Source organism: Scheffersomyces coipomensis (genome assembly GCF_036884675.1).
Source record: "Scheffersomyces coipomensis strain NRRL Y-17651 chromosome Unknown DFJ63scaffold_1, whole genome shotgun sequence".
In the NCBI taxonomy this organism is placed as follows: domain Eukaryota; kingdom Fungi; phylum Ascomycota; class Pichiomycetes; order Serinales; family Debaryomycetaceae; genus Scheffersomyces; species Scheffersomyces coipomensis.
The window spans coordinates 413,863-430,392 of NW_027042892.1; the positions used below are offsets into that span (position 1 = coordinate 413,863).

The following is a 16,530-nucleotide window of genomic DNA, read 5'->3' on the forward strand; positions in this document are numbered from 1 at the left end:
TTTCATACTGTTATTCTTATTTTGAATTCATATATTTTTAAGGACTTTGATCTCAAGGTATTACTAATAGAATCCATCTCCATCCATCCAGATTCAAAAAAACATCATCTATATCACCAATAAATAGAATACAGACTACATAAAAGTTATAAGCATATCACAACCTATACACCTCCACCCCCCATTCTTTCATCCTCCACCATTTAATCCATCTATATATCTTAGCATCATATCCTATCTTACCTAGATAACATTCAATCATATATTCTTCCCTACATCATTCTCATTTGCTTGTGTCTAGAGTTTTTATTGCAAGTAAATTTCCTATTTAATCAACGATTCGCCTTTATCCCGTTATTGTTGATACATACAATTTATTCCACCCCACATTCATTCATACAATCAATCAATCAATCAATAAATCTATCATCTTATACATACATCAATTCTTTTTATAATTACTTCAACATATCATCATCATCTGTCTAAACCATCATAGATTTTTTTTCTTCTTCAATCATCACTGATAATATCATATACCATACCCCACGTCATCCGCATATAATATAATGTCTACCACACCTCAAGGTGAAGTGTTTTGTGGTGGTGCCACCACTTCTCAACATGTGGAAGCCCAAGATGATGATCATTTTGAAAATACTACTTTTAAATTAAAGAGAACAAGATCGATGGGACTTTTAGATGAATTTATCGCTCCCCTCCAAAGTACTGACGATAATACTACTGATAATAATATTGTATCTTCTTCCCATCATGAACTTCCATCATCACAATCACAATTACAAGCCCAACCACAACAACCGAATTTAACTGTAGATACATCCTCATCCAAATTAATATCAGAATCAAATGAAAATGATAATATTCTTCCTCGATCTTCGTCTTTATCCCCTCCTCAGGCTCAAACCCCAACTTTATCAGCTTTACAACTTGAAAGTCCTCTGTTGATACCTCATGACGATACAGATATAGCAACTGAACCTTGGAGACATGTCGATTATTTATCTCATCAATGGGATGTATCGGATATATCGAAATCTTGGAGATATGTTATACAAAAACGTAAAGATGTAGCTGATTCGGCAAGATTAGAAAATGCAAGTTGGAGAACTTGGGCTCAAAGAAGATCAAATTTAAAAACTATTAGTCCTGAAGTTGTAAATTGGTCAAAAGATAGTGATGTTACTTGGCTTTATGGCCCTATATTAAAAGATGATAGTCCATCATTAAGTTCAAGTCCAAAGAAAGATCATCATTTTCATAACACAAGACATCAATCGATTGCTTCTAATTCAGTGGCAGGTGATATATCAATTCCAAATCCAAATGCTCCAAAACCAATTTTAAAAAGAAGAACAGTTGAAGATATGATGATTAGTCATTCTAATTTATTAAAATTATCTATGGCAAGTAATAAAGTATATCAAAAGACTAGAGAACAAATTCAACAACAAAGACATAAAGAAAATATAGAAGAAGATGAAAAAAATGCTAATGATACTCCCGATTTTGCTGATTATGATGCCATATCAGCTAAATTAAATACTCAATATAATGGTCAAAGATCAAACAGTGGTAGTATTTCAAAATTACAAGATTTATTAAATGATCCTAATAATAGTCATCATAGTTCATCCAGTTCAAATGTTAATATTTCAACTCCATTATTCAGAGGTACAGATAGTAATGAAAATGCTTCAACTTTAAGTATTGATACTATTGTTTTAAATTCATCTACGAAATCAGCGTTATCAAATGATCGTGTCAATGATTCCATAGATTCAAGTTTCAATACATCTCCATTAATAGCTGCTACTTCCATTGATAGTAATAAAGTGAATAGTGGTGAACCAGTTTCGATATCTCCTCCTCAACCATCTAAAGAAATACGTCATATTCATTTTAATGATGAAGTTCAACAATGTATGGCAATAGAGAACTTCTCCGATGATGAAGGTAATGAATATAATTCTTATGATGAAAATGATGATCAAGGTCTTGATTATGATTATGATACTGATATGAGTGGCTATCGTTCTTCAAAATATAGAAATCACTCTCCTTACACTAGTGATTTTGATAATGACGATGACGATGATGATGACGAGGAAGAAGAAGGCTTTGTCCTCAATGTTAAATCTCCTTCATTATCTGCTTCAACAATCTTACCTTCTTTAGGTAATAACCAAAGTAATCTTAATAACAACTCAAATCAAGAAAATACCGAAGATAATGAATCAATCTCAACTGATACTAGTAAACTATATAGAACAAGATCCATTGTATTGTTACCTTCGACGTCATTAAATTATGGTTCTGACGAAGAAAGTGATGAAGAAAATCCATATACTTCAAGTTTATCTCATAATGTTAATAATGAAATAAGTAGAGGTTATGATTATTATTATGATTATAATACGGTTTATACCATCGATCCAAATCATGCTATTTATGGTAATAAAAAGGAAACTCCTGATGTCATTGATGTTCCAGAACTTATTGGAATTGGATCTAATTTCGATTATGATTATGATACTTCAAATATAGTACCGATTATTAATCCAACCATTATAAATAACAACAATATCAATATTAAAACAACACCAAATTTATCAACTTCAACTTCACCCACATTATCTTCTACTTCTGGTTCAGTACCAGTTCCAATACCGATGCCTGTATCCATACCAGTTCCAGTACCATCAGGAATCCCATCTAGACCCCCAGTTAGCAATCCATTTCAATTGAGTGACGATGAAGGAGGTTCCAGTGATGAAGATGATGATTTCGGATTATCAATTAATACTCGCTCATCAAGTCAATCATTGGCTCAACAAGCATTTGGACATCAAACTATGACAGCTCATTATCCTGAGACATTTGAAAATCCTGAACCTACCAATATTCCAGTTTCAATGATAAATCCTCATCATTCTTCAGCATCATTATCTAAACAACCTCATTCATCTGGATCTTTATCACAACTGTTTTTTGGTGATTCAAGTGTTGGTGGTTTAACTAAACAAAAGCCATCCTCTAGTGCCTTGTCAGATCAATTCTTTAATTCAGCATCAGCAATATCACCTCCTGCTACTGTTGGTTCTAATGTACAACAACTAGATAGAGTTGCATTCTCTCCATCTCCTGATAATAGTTTACAACGTACTTTATCTAACACTCAAAAGAAATCATCACCATTACCCCCACAAACTACATCTGAAAATGCATTCCTGGAAAATTTAACTCCTCCACCAGGTCAACCGGTTTTAGAGCAAGCATATCAAAATGAAACTATAGTACAACAACCTCAATCGAAGAATACTTTTTCATTTGACGATTCTGATTCTGAGTCTGAAGATGATTTTATTTCAGCTGCATCATCATCAATCAAACGTCCACCATTACAAGGTAAATCTAGTTATGCAACTTTAGCAGAAGTTGCTAACCAAAATGGATTTGGTAGTAATAATCAATCACCAGAAGTTGGCCAAGCCACTGTCGATGACTCAGTACATCCTTCTCTCGTTGGACAAGCCAAAGGATTGGCTAATCAATTCTTAGGTGGTTGGAAAAACAATGCTTCTCCAAGCGATTCATCATGATACTATGATTATCAACAACAACAACAACAAAAACAACTAAAAAAAAGGGAAAAATTATAGGAGACAGTTTTGATTCTTGTCTATACCTGAGTCTCACAGCTCAAAACTATGATACGTATATAAATGTAATGTTTTTTTTGTCTGCTTCTACGTTTTATAATTTTTATATTAATGCAAGTTATGGTTATAAATTAATGGTTTTAAAATTGTTGTAAAATTTTAGTTTGAATGCAAAAATCTCTATCCATGAGCTTTGTTGGGGGAAGAAAATCTCAGACTGCATATAATCAGACATACAAAAAAATATTTGGGTCTATAGATTTGCATGATGGTGATGGTTACTTCAAATTATATTGCTATTTCACATTAATAAATATCACTTCATTCTTTTAAGTAGCTAGTTTCATTTTCACGACAGGCTTCATTGTGCTATAGTGGTCATAACTGTGATTGTTGTTTCGTTCTAAATTCATCGTAGAAGATACAACTCAAGAAAGCAACCAGCCAGCCTCCGCACTCATAACACTTACAACTGATAAAGGCAAATATCATATAATTAGTCATGACGTTTGGATGTCAAGGTATACGAGCGCAGGATATCATATCCTTGCCCCTTTTAATAATAACCATGGTTTTGCCTACTTCATTGGTAGGTAATAAAGATGGTAAAGGCGATGATGATGGCAAATGTGAGTTAATCGGGCCATTCTCCTTACTTACTCAAGCTGTACTTGGATTGTTGTGTCTATCTTGTTTAATAATAAAAAGATCATATGAATATCCTGTGAGAAGAACTTGGCCGGTGTGGATGTTTGATGTATCTAAGCAGTTGATTGGTGCTTTGGGTGTTCATATATTTAATGTGTTGTTATCATTAATCAAATCTAAAAAGCTTGGTGATAATGATAATTCAATCAATTTCTTACCTGGATCCGAACCTGGAAATGGAGATGATGACGATTCAATTAATGATCCATGTAATTGGTACTTTTTAAATATTGTGTTTGATTGTACTATCGGGGTTTACGTTCTTTACCTTGTTTTCAAATCTGTGAATAAAGTTTGCAAACAATATTTTCATATAACTCAAATCCAATCTGGAGAATACGGACCGGATCCAAACAAACCATCCTTTAAGGCTTATTGGAAACAATTGGCCATATATTTCACATCATTAATGATAACGAAATTTATCTTATACGGTATTGTTGAATGTTTTGAAACACAATTGTTATGGATTATAGAGCATATTATTTTGGTGTGGTTAGATCAATATCCAGAAGAAGTTGAAATATTCATGGTTATGTTTGTTGTACCTATTGTCATGAATTGTTTACAGTTAGTGTTAGTTGATAACTTTATCCGTAATCAAGTGTGGCTGAGAGTCAATCAAAGAATTCAAGAAGAAATAGGTTCTGGGGTCACGGATGATCAGGAAAGTTTACTTCGACAAGAAATTGCTGACTTTGCCAATGAAGAGACAAGGTTGTTAAATCCAAAAAGAAAGCATGAACATCGTGACTCTCAAGATTCACAACTTGTAACTCATAGTGATAGTAGTAATAGTACTATATATTTTGGAGACAATGTTAAGAGTTATGGATCACAAGAATAGGCTAATTTTGGGTATATAGAATAGATTACATTTATTATTTTTATTTATTATTTGAATACTTATGTTAAACTTTTTATTTATATAAACTTGACTTTTGTAGAATGAATATTATCTATGTACATGAGATTGATCGTGTCCCTATTAAACAAGTATAAACTTTTGTGGACGTAAAAGATATTCCATAATTTGGCATCAATGAAATGCTTTTGATACTCTTAGTTAGTTTCAAATCCAAAACCTTTCATACAAGTCTTGTAACCATTAATAAGTTCATTACATTTACCACCTTCTTGACCATTGAATAAAAGACATTCATCTCTAACTTTTTTTTCATCAAGACAAACACAACATGGTTTTGGTTTAGGAGCTTCGTCCTTTTTCATATGACAAGCTGGTGCGGCAACGGTATCAGACATTTTCAAATTGTATTAAATGGTTGTAACTATGGTGTAGTAGGATTCTTAGTTTATTAGTAATGAGTTTTTCACAATATACTGCAATTATAACACCATATGACCCTGGAGTGCGACGACATCTTCATAAATGTCTCGTGCTCCAGAACGACATTTCCTGAAATAAACAGCTCTCCAACCATAGATCATATAGGCAACTATAAAAATATATCAAATAAGAATTATAACGATAATAAAGAATCATCACGCTTCTTGTTGGAGCTCATCTGGAATTAGGATTATAATTGCTGACCAATGTCTTCCAATTCAACTTTGAACAATTCTGTGCTATCCACAGCCAGAGTTTCAATTGATGAAGGTGATAATCTAAATGACGATCTAGCCGTTGAGTCTGAAGTTAGTTCATTCGTATCACAACCGGGCCCCAATTCAAATCCTAATACTCATAGACGGTCTGAATCAGCGATATCTTTTCGAAATAGTATTGATGTTGAAAGTAGTTTCCTGTCTGTTCTTCAATTCAATCCCGATGAAAGCTTTAATGTGAATGATGAATTATCACCGCTAGGACCAAATTCTATCTATGCATTAACGGTTGGTTCAGATAACGCCAGAGCTAAACGAAATAGGGCGCCTAAGAGTTCAGTCACTATAAATGGTGGATTGACTACCATCAATAACTTGAAATACCCTACTTATAAAGATATACCACAAATACAGTTACATAAACTTAAGCATAAGATCAAAAATGAACAGATAACATCGAAATATGTCAAAAACTCCCTTCAGGAATACAAAAGCTTTGAACTGAGCTATAATAATCTAACTGAAGATAGTCTACAACAATTCAGTCAAAAGAAAGGGTTCAAAGATGATGATCAATTATCTACCAGTTCTTCAATAGATCAATTTCAATATAAGGAAAGTGACGATATCAATGCCATTCCTAGTGTATTTTTAGATCAAAACTTCAGACTAGATGATCCTAGAATATTTAAACAGGTCATGGAAGATTCCACTATTCTATATGATAATGAACTTGTTAACAATAATGCCCTTCAGGAAAAGTTTCTGCATTATTTAGATATAGTTGAAGTAAACTTGATTAAAGAAATTTCAAAAACTTCTGATTCATTTTTCAGTACGATTGGCGATATTCAAATCATGAAAGAAGAGTCAGATGAATGTGTTGAACAATTTAAGTTAATCAAAAGTAAACTAGATAAACTAGGCGAAGAGCACGCCCATTTAGGAAACAAAATATTAGAAAAGCTAGCTGAACAAAGGAATGTGGAATATTTGGAATCTTCAATTATACAATTAAAATATATCATTTCAATATTCGAATTAGCTAATAAGTCTTACAATAATGCAAAATATAACAAATGTTTGACAGAAATAGTGGTAGTCGAAAATCTTATTCGTGGTGTTAGCTATGATCAGTTAACTGATGAAGAAGTAGGCTCGTTTTATCCAAAGTTCGATTATCCACTCGTAAATCTTTCAAACTTACCTGCTTTGGTATACTTGCAAAATGATTTACAAAATTTGAAAGAAGAATGCTCGAAGGGTTATATTAATGACTTTATCCAGATTTTGTTAGGAGATTTGAGAGATCATTATAATTCAGTTTCAACAGGAGACACACTAAACAGAATTTACAACTCCATAGACAAGCAAAAAAAGTACCAATCCCGTACAGTCAATACTTCATACCTGACAGTCAAGGATGAGAAAAAGACAAAGTTAATAGATTATGTAAAGAACCTTGGAAAGGCAGGTAAATTGACTCAAGCTTACTCCCTTTACCAAGAAAAGATAATCACAGAGATCAAAGATATCATAAAAAATAACTTACCTAATGCTTCCAATCAAAATGGAAATTATTTGTCGGTCGATTTATCTAATGCACCTTCACGTTCATCTTCTGACCCTCCAGAATCTGCTAATAGTTCACAAGCCCAGCCAGTATCAAATACCTTATCATCAAACATCAAGTCATTGACTCCAAGGGAGTTTGAGACCATGTTCATAAAAATCTATTGTAATTTATCAGAGTGCTTACGTCGACTTACAGCCCATCAAAAATTGTTGTTGGATATTGCTTTGACCAATGTATCTCCTGATGTTACTAGAAATATCGATATCATGGCTCTTGATATTTCAATGGCCATTAATAGAGCTATTGAATTAACTCAAATAAGACTAACTAAAGTTATAAATGTTAGACTGGAACAGACTGCTGATATTCCAGTGCCATATTATTTGAGATTGTACTCAATATCATCTGCTTACTTGCAAGAATGTGAATTAATAAGTCCTGGATATGTCGCCCCTGGTGGTGGAAATTCGTTAAGTGATTGGTTCAAGCATCACATTTTATACTTCGTTCACAGGTTTCATCTGAATTCTCTTAAAAAACTTATCTCAGATTGTGATAGGGAAACATGGAAAGAAATTGTGCAGTCGGATATTCTTGAGAAGTACCAATCAATCCTTGATGAAATTACAGGTTATGCCACATTCCTTTCATCTGCTGGAGCAGAAGGTTTCTCTGGAAGCAAATGGATGGATCTTTTTGATTTCTATGATTATGGGAAAATCGAGTCACCTCATAAGGGTTCTGTTAGTGGTGACCGTACAAGGTTAGCAACAGGCAAGGAAAGCTTTATGATACCTAATTTGACCTTAGTCGCATTGGAAGCCATTAGAGATTATTTGATTATATCCAAAGCTTTTCCCAACACTACATCAATTATTGAGACTAATATTTTGAACTATTTTAAGTTAATGAATTCAAAAACATCGCAAGCAGTTTTAAATGCAGGGGCTACAAGAACAGCTGGATTGAAACATATAACGACAAAACATTTGGCGTTGTGTATCCAAGTAGTTGAATTTAATATTGCTTTATTGCCAAATGTTCAACTTGTCTTTGCGAAGAAGGAAACCTCTCCTGTGCAAAGGGATCCAAATCAATCTGACGAGCTTACCTTCTACCGAATCATAAGTAATTACAAGGATCATGAGAATGAAATCTTTTCCAAACTTGTATCTATTATGCACGATAGAACCCTTAGTCATTGTAATGCAATTATTGGAATTGATTGGTCTCAACCGCTCACTCACCCAAGACAGTGTCATCAATATATGGAAACTTTGGTGAAAGATACAACTACTGTTGCAAAAGTTCTTTCTAGATACTTAGCTGAAATTAAGTGCTCTTTGATTCTTCTGCAAATTTTCGACAATTATAAGAGGTTATTAGTTGAATGTTATTGTACTAAATTAAAGCAATTTAAAGATTTCAATGAGAAGCAAATGGTTTTAAAGGATATTGATTTCTTCAGAGTTAAACTTTGTGAACTTCCAGGATATGGTAATTCCGGACAAGTCATTTGGGAGAATGTTAATTCATTGCCAACAGAGGAAGACACCAAAATGGCAGAGATTATGAGAAAAAATATCGAAGGAGAAATTAAATCCAACGTTGAGAGTGCTGGTAATTCGAAGAAGAATTCATTAGATATCCCAGCTACTGCTAAGGAAACACAAGACGAAGAGAAACCAGATGCTAAGGAGAAACCATTACCAATACCTGAAGTCGAAAAAGAAGAAGAAGAATCGAAGGATGATTTAGAAGCAGTCGAGGAGCCAAAAGGAGAAGAGCCAATAGAAGAAAAGCTTGCTGAAGAAAGTAATACTGTTGTATTACCTCAGATTACTAAATTAGATACGGATGAAGTCGAGGCAAGTCAACATGAGGAGGAAATACAACTACTGAAACTGGAGGACTTGATTGTAAGTGATGAAAACAACGACAAGGAAAATGTACAAAACAGTGAACCCAAAGTTAAGGTTGAAGAAAGTCAGAACAATGGTATCAAGGAATCGAATGGAAAGCATGCTGAAAATGGTCTGTCGAAAAAATTAGAGATAGAGAATTCGACTTCAGTTAATTCCAAAGAAGTTGGATCTAACGTTGAATCCAAGAATGAAAACTCTATCTTAGTCGAATCTAATCAATCTGAAACGAAGCCTGAAGCGATTAATAATGAGGAGCATAATATAGATGAATCAAAAGAAGATGATTCCAAGGTGGCAGGATCTAAAGAAGACGAGCCTAAGGAAGAAGAACCTAAAGAAGACCTGCCTAAAGAAGAGCATAAAGAAGACGAACCTGCGGAAGATGAGACTACAGGCATCAAAAAAGAGGAGTCTAAAGAAGAAGAAGAATCCAAAGCAGATTTATCCAAAGCAGATCATTCTAAAGAAAGTCAGGTTGATGAAGTAGCAGCAAGTGAATCTAAAGAAGCAGTAGAGCTTCCCGATACTGCCGCTGCCGAAGATGAGGTGAATGGAACGAAGACAAATGGCACAGATGTCAATGCTGAGAGTATAAAAGATTCCGGTGAATCGGTTGTTACGCAACAAGATACCAGTAATGACGTAGAGAAGAAAATAGAAGGAACTGAAGAATAGGTGTAGCCCTTTACCGACAAGGAAGTATCTACTTAGATAGCATAGAAATAAAAATATATATTAATCTAATCTAATCTATTTAGTTAAATGAAATTGACCAGAAGCATCTTTTAAGAAGACTTTAGGATCTTCAGTGACAATTGCATCTATTAAATTATGTGGAGCAACATCAAAAGCAGGATTCCAGACGGATATTCCTGGAGTTGCAATACCAACAGTTATCTTTTCACCGATTCCATTTTCAGTTAATACAGGTCCCTTAAGAGTTGTCAACTCATTTGCTGGTCTTTCTTCAATAACAATTTCATCACCTGTTTGTGTGTTCAAATCAATAGTAGTTTTTGGAGCTGCCACAATGAATTTGATTTTATTGAAATTAGGGATTGAGTTGAAATGATTAACAATGACTGATAATTGGAAAGTACCAATTTTATTGGCACTATCACCATTTTTAACCACTCTATCGGCACCAACAATAATAAACTTCACTGGGGCTGACAGGGCCTTGATAGCTTTGGATTGGTTTAAAGTTCTAACTAATGCTGAGACCATATTGTCACAAATTAAAGTGAATGGAATCTTTTCATAATCCAATTCATAGGTGGTAAGTTTTGCACCTTGGTTATAAGGTCTTGTTTCTAAAGGATATATATGATCAAGATAAAAGTCTTCATCTGTTTTTGATTCTTTTAATGATTCATAGGTAGATCTGATTATACCTAAAGCAGTACCATGACCTGAAGTAGCTAAGGATCCTGTATTACAAATTGTTATAATTGAAAAAGCACCTTTGAATTTTTCTTCTTTTAAAATTGATTTGATATAATTCAAACCATTTTCACCAATTTTAAAGTTATTTGATAAATCATCTTCGTATAATGCAACTGAATAATCAAAGATTTTTTTATAGATGACTTCTTCAACAAGATCAGCTGGTTTGTGACTCTTAGTGATTAAAGATTTAATATCATTCAAAGCATTTGATAAATTGACGGCAGTTGGTCTAGATGTGATTAAATAGTCAATACTCTTAACCAAGTCTTCAACTGATTTCTTTCTTGATCCCTCAGTGGTAGTCTTTAAATAAGTATTGGTATCAACAACAATGGCAAATGCTCCAACAATAGCAATAGCAGGAGCTCCTCTAACTTGCATTAATTTGATAGCTTGAAATGCATTCTCAATTGATTTTATAGAGATGTAGGAGGTTGAGTAAGGAAGAAGTAATTGATCCAAGATTTCCAAGGTTGTAGATACTTTATCGAATTTGATAGCTTGTAAGGTTCTTTCTGACATCTTGTTGTTTGGTTAATGATCAAGCTGTTACTGATATGATTTGATTTAGCATCAAAATATTCAAAAATCTATAAATATTTTGCTGAAAAATAAATTCCTAATCTGTGGTGTTGCGGTCCACGTGAACTATAATCTTCCAAAATTAAATTGTTAAAATTGGTTCATTTACACAACATATGTTTGTACTATGGTATTATAAGTATGACAGGTTAAGATCTAACTACTGTATCGAATACAAACAAGCTATTTTGGTTTTTTCTTTCAAATTATCGATGTTGGCGTAATGGAGCATTAATAAAGTGTCGCAGATAAAAAGACTTTGCAACAACTGCTTTATGAGACGAACCTCCCATTTGATACGAGAATTAGATCAGTTTAATTAAAATATGATGTTGTCCCAGCATCAAATCATGTTTAATCCGTCTTGGAGATGATGGTTTGATTCAACGATTCGCGATACTAATTAATTCTACTATGTGAAGAGTGTGGCGTCATTAACATATTGCAGCCCAAACGAATATTGCATCTATGTTTTGATTCAGATTCATTATACATTAGTTACATAATTACACTACCTAAAATATAAGTCTTCGTATACCTTCAATGTCCCATTCTTCTTTAATTGGATTCCACTTACATCCTAATAATTTTCTTCCTGTTACTGGACATCTTCCTCCTTTACTAATATCAATAACAATATCTTCCGACTGTTTACCTTCGCTATTGGACTTTTCATTTTCATTTTCCTTAGCGGTCTTCTCTTCATGTTCTTCTTCTTCTCCTTCAGCTTCTTCTTCCAGCTCCTCTTCTTCTTCATCATCGTCTTGTTTTGCCGATTTCTTAGCCTTTTCTGCAACTACCTTATGTGAATTTTGAAGGTAGTTATATATACAGGAGTAATCAAATACATAACCAGTTTCAATAATGGCAGGATTGCTTATTTCATTTTTGCAAATAGGACAAACATTTCCAGATTTGTATTTTCTTCTTCTTTCTCTAGTTTTTGAATTTTCTCGAGATTTCTTTAAAGCATCTGTCAAGAATGATGGAGGAGGTATAGAGAAATCTAACACATTTCCTTGATTTTTAGATAACTTAGTAGCAAAATCAGAGTTATTCCACCATTCTAAGAATTTTAATGAGAAAATAGCTACTGGGAAAAATGTTCCTAATATGATTTTGATCAATTTCCAAGATGGATCGGTAAAGTTCTTGGTAATCAATCTTAAAGCATATTCTAAACTTGACGGAGGAGCGATTCTGTTAATTTTTTTATCGTTCAATGTTGGCTTGGCAGATCTTGCCTCATTTTTGGTGTAATCATATTGACTTAATCGCGAATAATTGATTCTGAAAAGGTATGTTAATAATGAGGGAGACTTTGTATTGCCACTTAGATATAATATAGTAGTAATGAAGTTACCAATACGATATGCACTTTGAAAGTAAGGATATAATTCAACAAACTTTCTCTTAAATTGAATTTTAAAGTTTTCTTCTTTTGAATTTGTTTCATGAACATTTAATTGATTAGTGATATATTTGGTATACCATATTTCATAGGTATAATTCAACTTTTCTGAAAGGTATGCAACTCCAGTTATCTCAAAAACTGAAATAAATTGTTGGAATCCTGTTAAAACTCTGTTTTCTTCAATCATAGCTGGAACTAATTGAGTTAATTTGCCATTATTGTATTTGGAATTATCGGACAAAGGCGTTTGATTCACTCTTTTTAACCCATAGAAATTCTCAGTGAAAGATCCTTGCCAGTACTTCATGAAGTACCATTCAATAAAAGTCCTGAAAAATAAGTTTATCTCATCGAAGTTGTTATTAATCTTTAACAAATATTTTGGATATCGATTAGTATAATGAACTAAAATATATCTTAAAGAAGGTGACAATAGGGCCTCTAATTGATTTGAAGAAATCAACTCAAATAGAGTAGGCCTATCAGCATCTAACTGTGATGCATCAAGTGATGAGTAATATTCCATTCTTGGTGGTCTATGGGTATATCAAATGTGATATGATACTGATTGAAGATATAGTTTTGGTGATAGATTTTTTTTTTTGTGGAGTACAGAGTTTTAGCCTCGGACAAAATATTTACAGCCATTTTTTCTGTTTTTGATCTTACCAGTTAAAATTATGACGGTCAAGGTTAAATTGGAATCATCCATCAACAAAACTGATAGAATCCATCTCAAATATGGAAAACTTTGAATCGTTGACATCGTTGATAGATGAGTTTCATATCAAGCCATCATCACTTGAAATGTTTAACATCAATTATGACAGGAAATATGTTCTGATTGTGTCGCTACCTAGTTATGATAAAATGATGATGCCAATTCTTAAGACTTCTAACAATGTTCTGATCTTCTATAATGAAGACATTCCTAATGAAGAAGATAGTATATTCACTTCTAACAGCTCTCAAGTAAAAGATTATTCTCAACTTTGTACGTCGCCATTGATTACATTCAGTAGTGAAAAAGTACTCCACTCTGAAGGTTCAGGTTCAGAAGAATTACTTGATTCTGAACAGAGTGAGTTTCAATGTCTTAATCTTACATCACCTACTAATTATATAGAATTTGAAAATAGTACGTGAATTTACGGGTACAGGTTAACGGGGGGTATGTATGTATGTATGTATGCTATACAAAGCTAATCGAGGGATCAAGTTGTAATAATCTAGTCTCCAACTTATAATTATTCTTAACAAAGATTTCCCAAGTTGATAAATTAAATATTTGGAAATCTCCAAATTCAAAATTGATATCATTAGAAGGTAAAGAACTAATTTGTTTAACCCAGAAGAAATAATTATTGGACTTCACAGAAGTTAATAATGGATTTTGTCCAACATCTTGTAATCTGTAAGGTTTCCAACCTAAGTTAAATAAACTTTGTTCTGCAATCAAATTCTCAAGGGGAGTTATACCATAATAAAATCCATAAAATAATATACTAGTCAATTCATTGATTTGAGGAATAGTTTCTGGAATATTATTGGTTGCCAAAGTTTGAATTTCTTTTACAAACCCTTCAAAATCATATTGTCCTCTAATCTTATTCCAACCTGCTTGTAACTTTAAGAATTGAACTGGATAATTATTAATATTTTCAGGTAAGAAAGGTTTAATAATTGGAGTAGAATATTGACTAAATTCTGGACTATCATATAACAACTGGAAATCATCTGATTTGTTTCTTTTAGAAGTAAAAGATACTACTAAATCTTGCATTCCTGGTGGTAAACTTACTAATTTCACATCACTAAACAAGTTAAATTCAACATTAGAAATTCCTGAATTTTTCAAAATAGTAGAATATTTCACAGTATCTTGTTCTTGGATTTCATTAATAATAGAAAGATGTTGTTCCACTGATTTGCTTTCGATGGTTGATTCAACAGGTTTTTTCACTTGATCTTCTTCCACACTTGTTATAGAAGTACCATTACTTGAGGTAGTTGATGGTTCCGGTGATTTACTACTTGATGAACTTGGATGATCTGCTAACCCTGCGACAGCTGCAGCTGACCATTTCATTGTACCTACTGGTTTAATAGGAGTTGAAGCTGGTTTAAGAGTACGAACAATGGCGGGACTGGCTAATTCCGGACTAATTACTTTCTTTGGTGGTGGTGAAGTAGATACTGGAGGTAGTGATGATGGAGCTTGTTGTTGGTTGGTAACAACTTTGGCAATTTTAATCTCAGATTGGCCATTTCCATTTGCTGGAATAACAGGTACTTCTTTTTCTTTCTTTACGGGGGTTGAATAAATTTCGGTAGTTGTATTACCTTCGACGTAATCATCTTCTTCGATAGTTACCAGATTGAAAATGTCATCATATAAACCATTATCAAATTCATCATTACCATTTGATTCAATATATTTCTCTAAATCATTTTTGATGACCCAACAAACATTGACATCAGCTAATCGATTGGCTTTGATTAATTTAATGATCTTAGCTAGTTTCTTGGTATGATATTTATGAGAATCTACAGTTGATTGAATCTTTTCCTTTTTACTTTCAATGGTACTTAAGTTGTTTTTTCTTAATTTCTTTTGAGATAATTTATCAAATTCAGCATTTAATTTCTTAATTTGATTATTTAGTTGAAGAACTCCATCTTTTAGGAAAGTAACAATCTCTTGTGATTCAGGACGTAAATCCTCATCATCATCTTCTTCTTCATTTGAATCGAATTCATCCAGATCATCTTCATCACTATCTTCTTCATCTTCATCATCATCATCATCATCTCGAAAACTATTATTATGATTTTCCTTGGATGCCATTAAGATTGATTGATTTGAAAATGTTTTCAATTTGGAACTTCGTTCCACATCTTTATACACTTCCATAGCTTCTTCTATTAGTTTCTTATTGTCATTCAATTTATTTGACAATGAAGAAGACGATAGCCCCAATGATTTTATTACATCATTCAGTTGCCAGATTTTGATTTGTTCTCTGAATTTCTGAAGTCGTTTGATTTCCTTCTTCAAATCATTCTCAAGTTTTTCCTTCTCTCGTTGATTATCACTGTCATCTTCAGTGTTTATGCTTTCATAACGTTCGTAATGATAGTTGAATTCATGAAGACCTTCTTGGATCTTTTTGAATATTATATCAATATCTCTATAATTTCATGAGTTAGTGATAAGGTTTCATTGGGGGAGGGAGAGATGAGGCCAAGACCTCAATCCAAATATACTTACTTCTGTAGCTTCCTATTAGCCATTTTCACAAGGAATTAATATAGTTCTTAATATTACCTACCAGTTCTACTAAGAAAATCAGATACTTCGCCAACTTTACTAACTGCAATAGCTTTTTACACTTGATACATCCAATCTCACCAAATTTTTTATTTTTACCGAAACAGAACAAACAGAAAAAAAAAAAAAAAAATGTCTAATATGAGCACGTGAGATTCTGCGCGTGATCCCCATCCTCGTGCTCCATTTCATCATGTCAAATGCAGTCCACTTATAGTAACCGGATTAGTTAAATTAAAAAGTGTGTCTTCCCCATTTCAGACAATTGTGGATCGTATGCAATTTTGTGTTCCAAA

The 16,530-nt window shown here is 33.0% G+C and overlaps 6 protein-coding genes across 6 annotated transcripts; 3 read left to right on the forward strand and 3 right to left on the reverse strand. All coding sequences in view use genetic code 12, as the record gives it.

Moving 5' to 3' along the window:
* Positions 1 to 261: 261 nt before the first annotated feature.
* Positions 262 to 3,904, forward strand: REG1 (protein phosphatase regulator). The gene has a single exon (XM_064909178.1). The coding sequence runs from the start codon at positions 570 to 572 to the stop codon at positions 3,621 to 3,623; it is 3,054 nt and encodes a 1,017-aa protein (XP_064764394.1). The 5' UTR covers positions 262 to 569; the 3' UTR covers positions 3,624 to 3,904.
* Positions 3,820 to 5,293, forward strand: DFJ63DRAFT_316280 (uncharacterized protein). The gene has a single exon (XM_064906684.1). The coding sequence runs from the start codon at positions 4,186 to 4,188 to the stop codon at positions 5,236 to 5,238; it is 1,053 nt and encodes a 350-aa protein (XP_064764395.1). The 5' UTR covers positions 3,820 to 4,185; the 3' UTR covers positions 5,239 to 5,293.
* A 652-nt stretch (positions 5,294 to 5,945) lies between these two features.
* On the forward strand, positions 5,946 to 9,182 carry DFJ63DRAFT_283447 (uncharacterized protein; the record flags this gene model as incomplete). The annotated part of the gene is made up of 1 exon (XM_064904722.1): positions 5,946 to 9,182. A coding segment is annotated over one exon (3,237 nt), but the record flags the coding sequence as incomplete, so codon positions are not given.
* A 988-nt stretch (positions 9,183 to 10,170) lies between these two features.
* On the reverse strand, positions 10,171 to 11,716 carry DFJ63DRAFT_8774 (S-methyl-5-thioribose-1-phosphate isomerase). The gene has a single exon (XM_064909160.1). The coding sequence runs from the start codon at positions 11,427 to 11,429 to the stop codon at positions 10,209 to 10,211; it is 1,221 nt and encodes a 406-aa protein (XP_064764397.1). The 5' UTR covers positions 11,430 to 11,716; the 3' UTR covers positions 10,171 to 10,208.
* A 1-nt stretch (position 11,717) lies between these two features.
* Positions 11,718 to 13,537, reverse strand: PEX12 (ubiquitin-protein ligase peroxin 12). The gene has a single exon (XM_064909179.1). It carries the CDS (start codon positions 13,427 to 13,429, stop codon positions 12,005 to 12,007), a length of 1,425 nt encoding a protein of 474 aa, XP_064764398.1. The 5' UTR covers positions 13,430 to 13,537; the 3' UTR covers positions 11,718 to 12,004.
* A 558-nt stretch (positions 13,538 to 14,095) lies between these two features.
* NOT3 (CCR4-NOT core subunit) lies at positions 14,096 to 16,197 on the reverse strand (the record flags this gene model as incomplete). The annotated part of the gene is made up of 2 exons (XM_064907697.1): positions 14,096 to 16,094; positions 16,175 to 16,197. 2 exons carry the CDS (start codon positions 16,195 to 16,197, stop codon positions 14,096 to 14,098), a joined length of 2,022 nt encoding a protein of 673 aa, XP_064764399.1.
* Between the last annotated feature and the right edge of the window lie 333 nt (positions 16,198 to 16,530).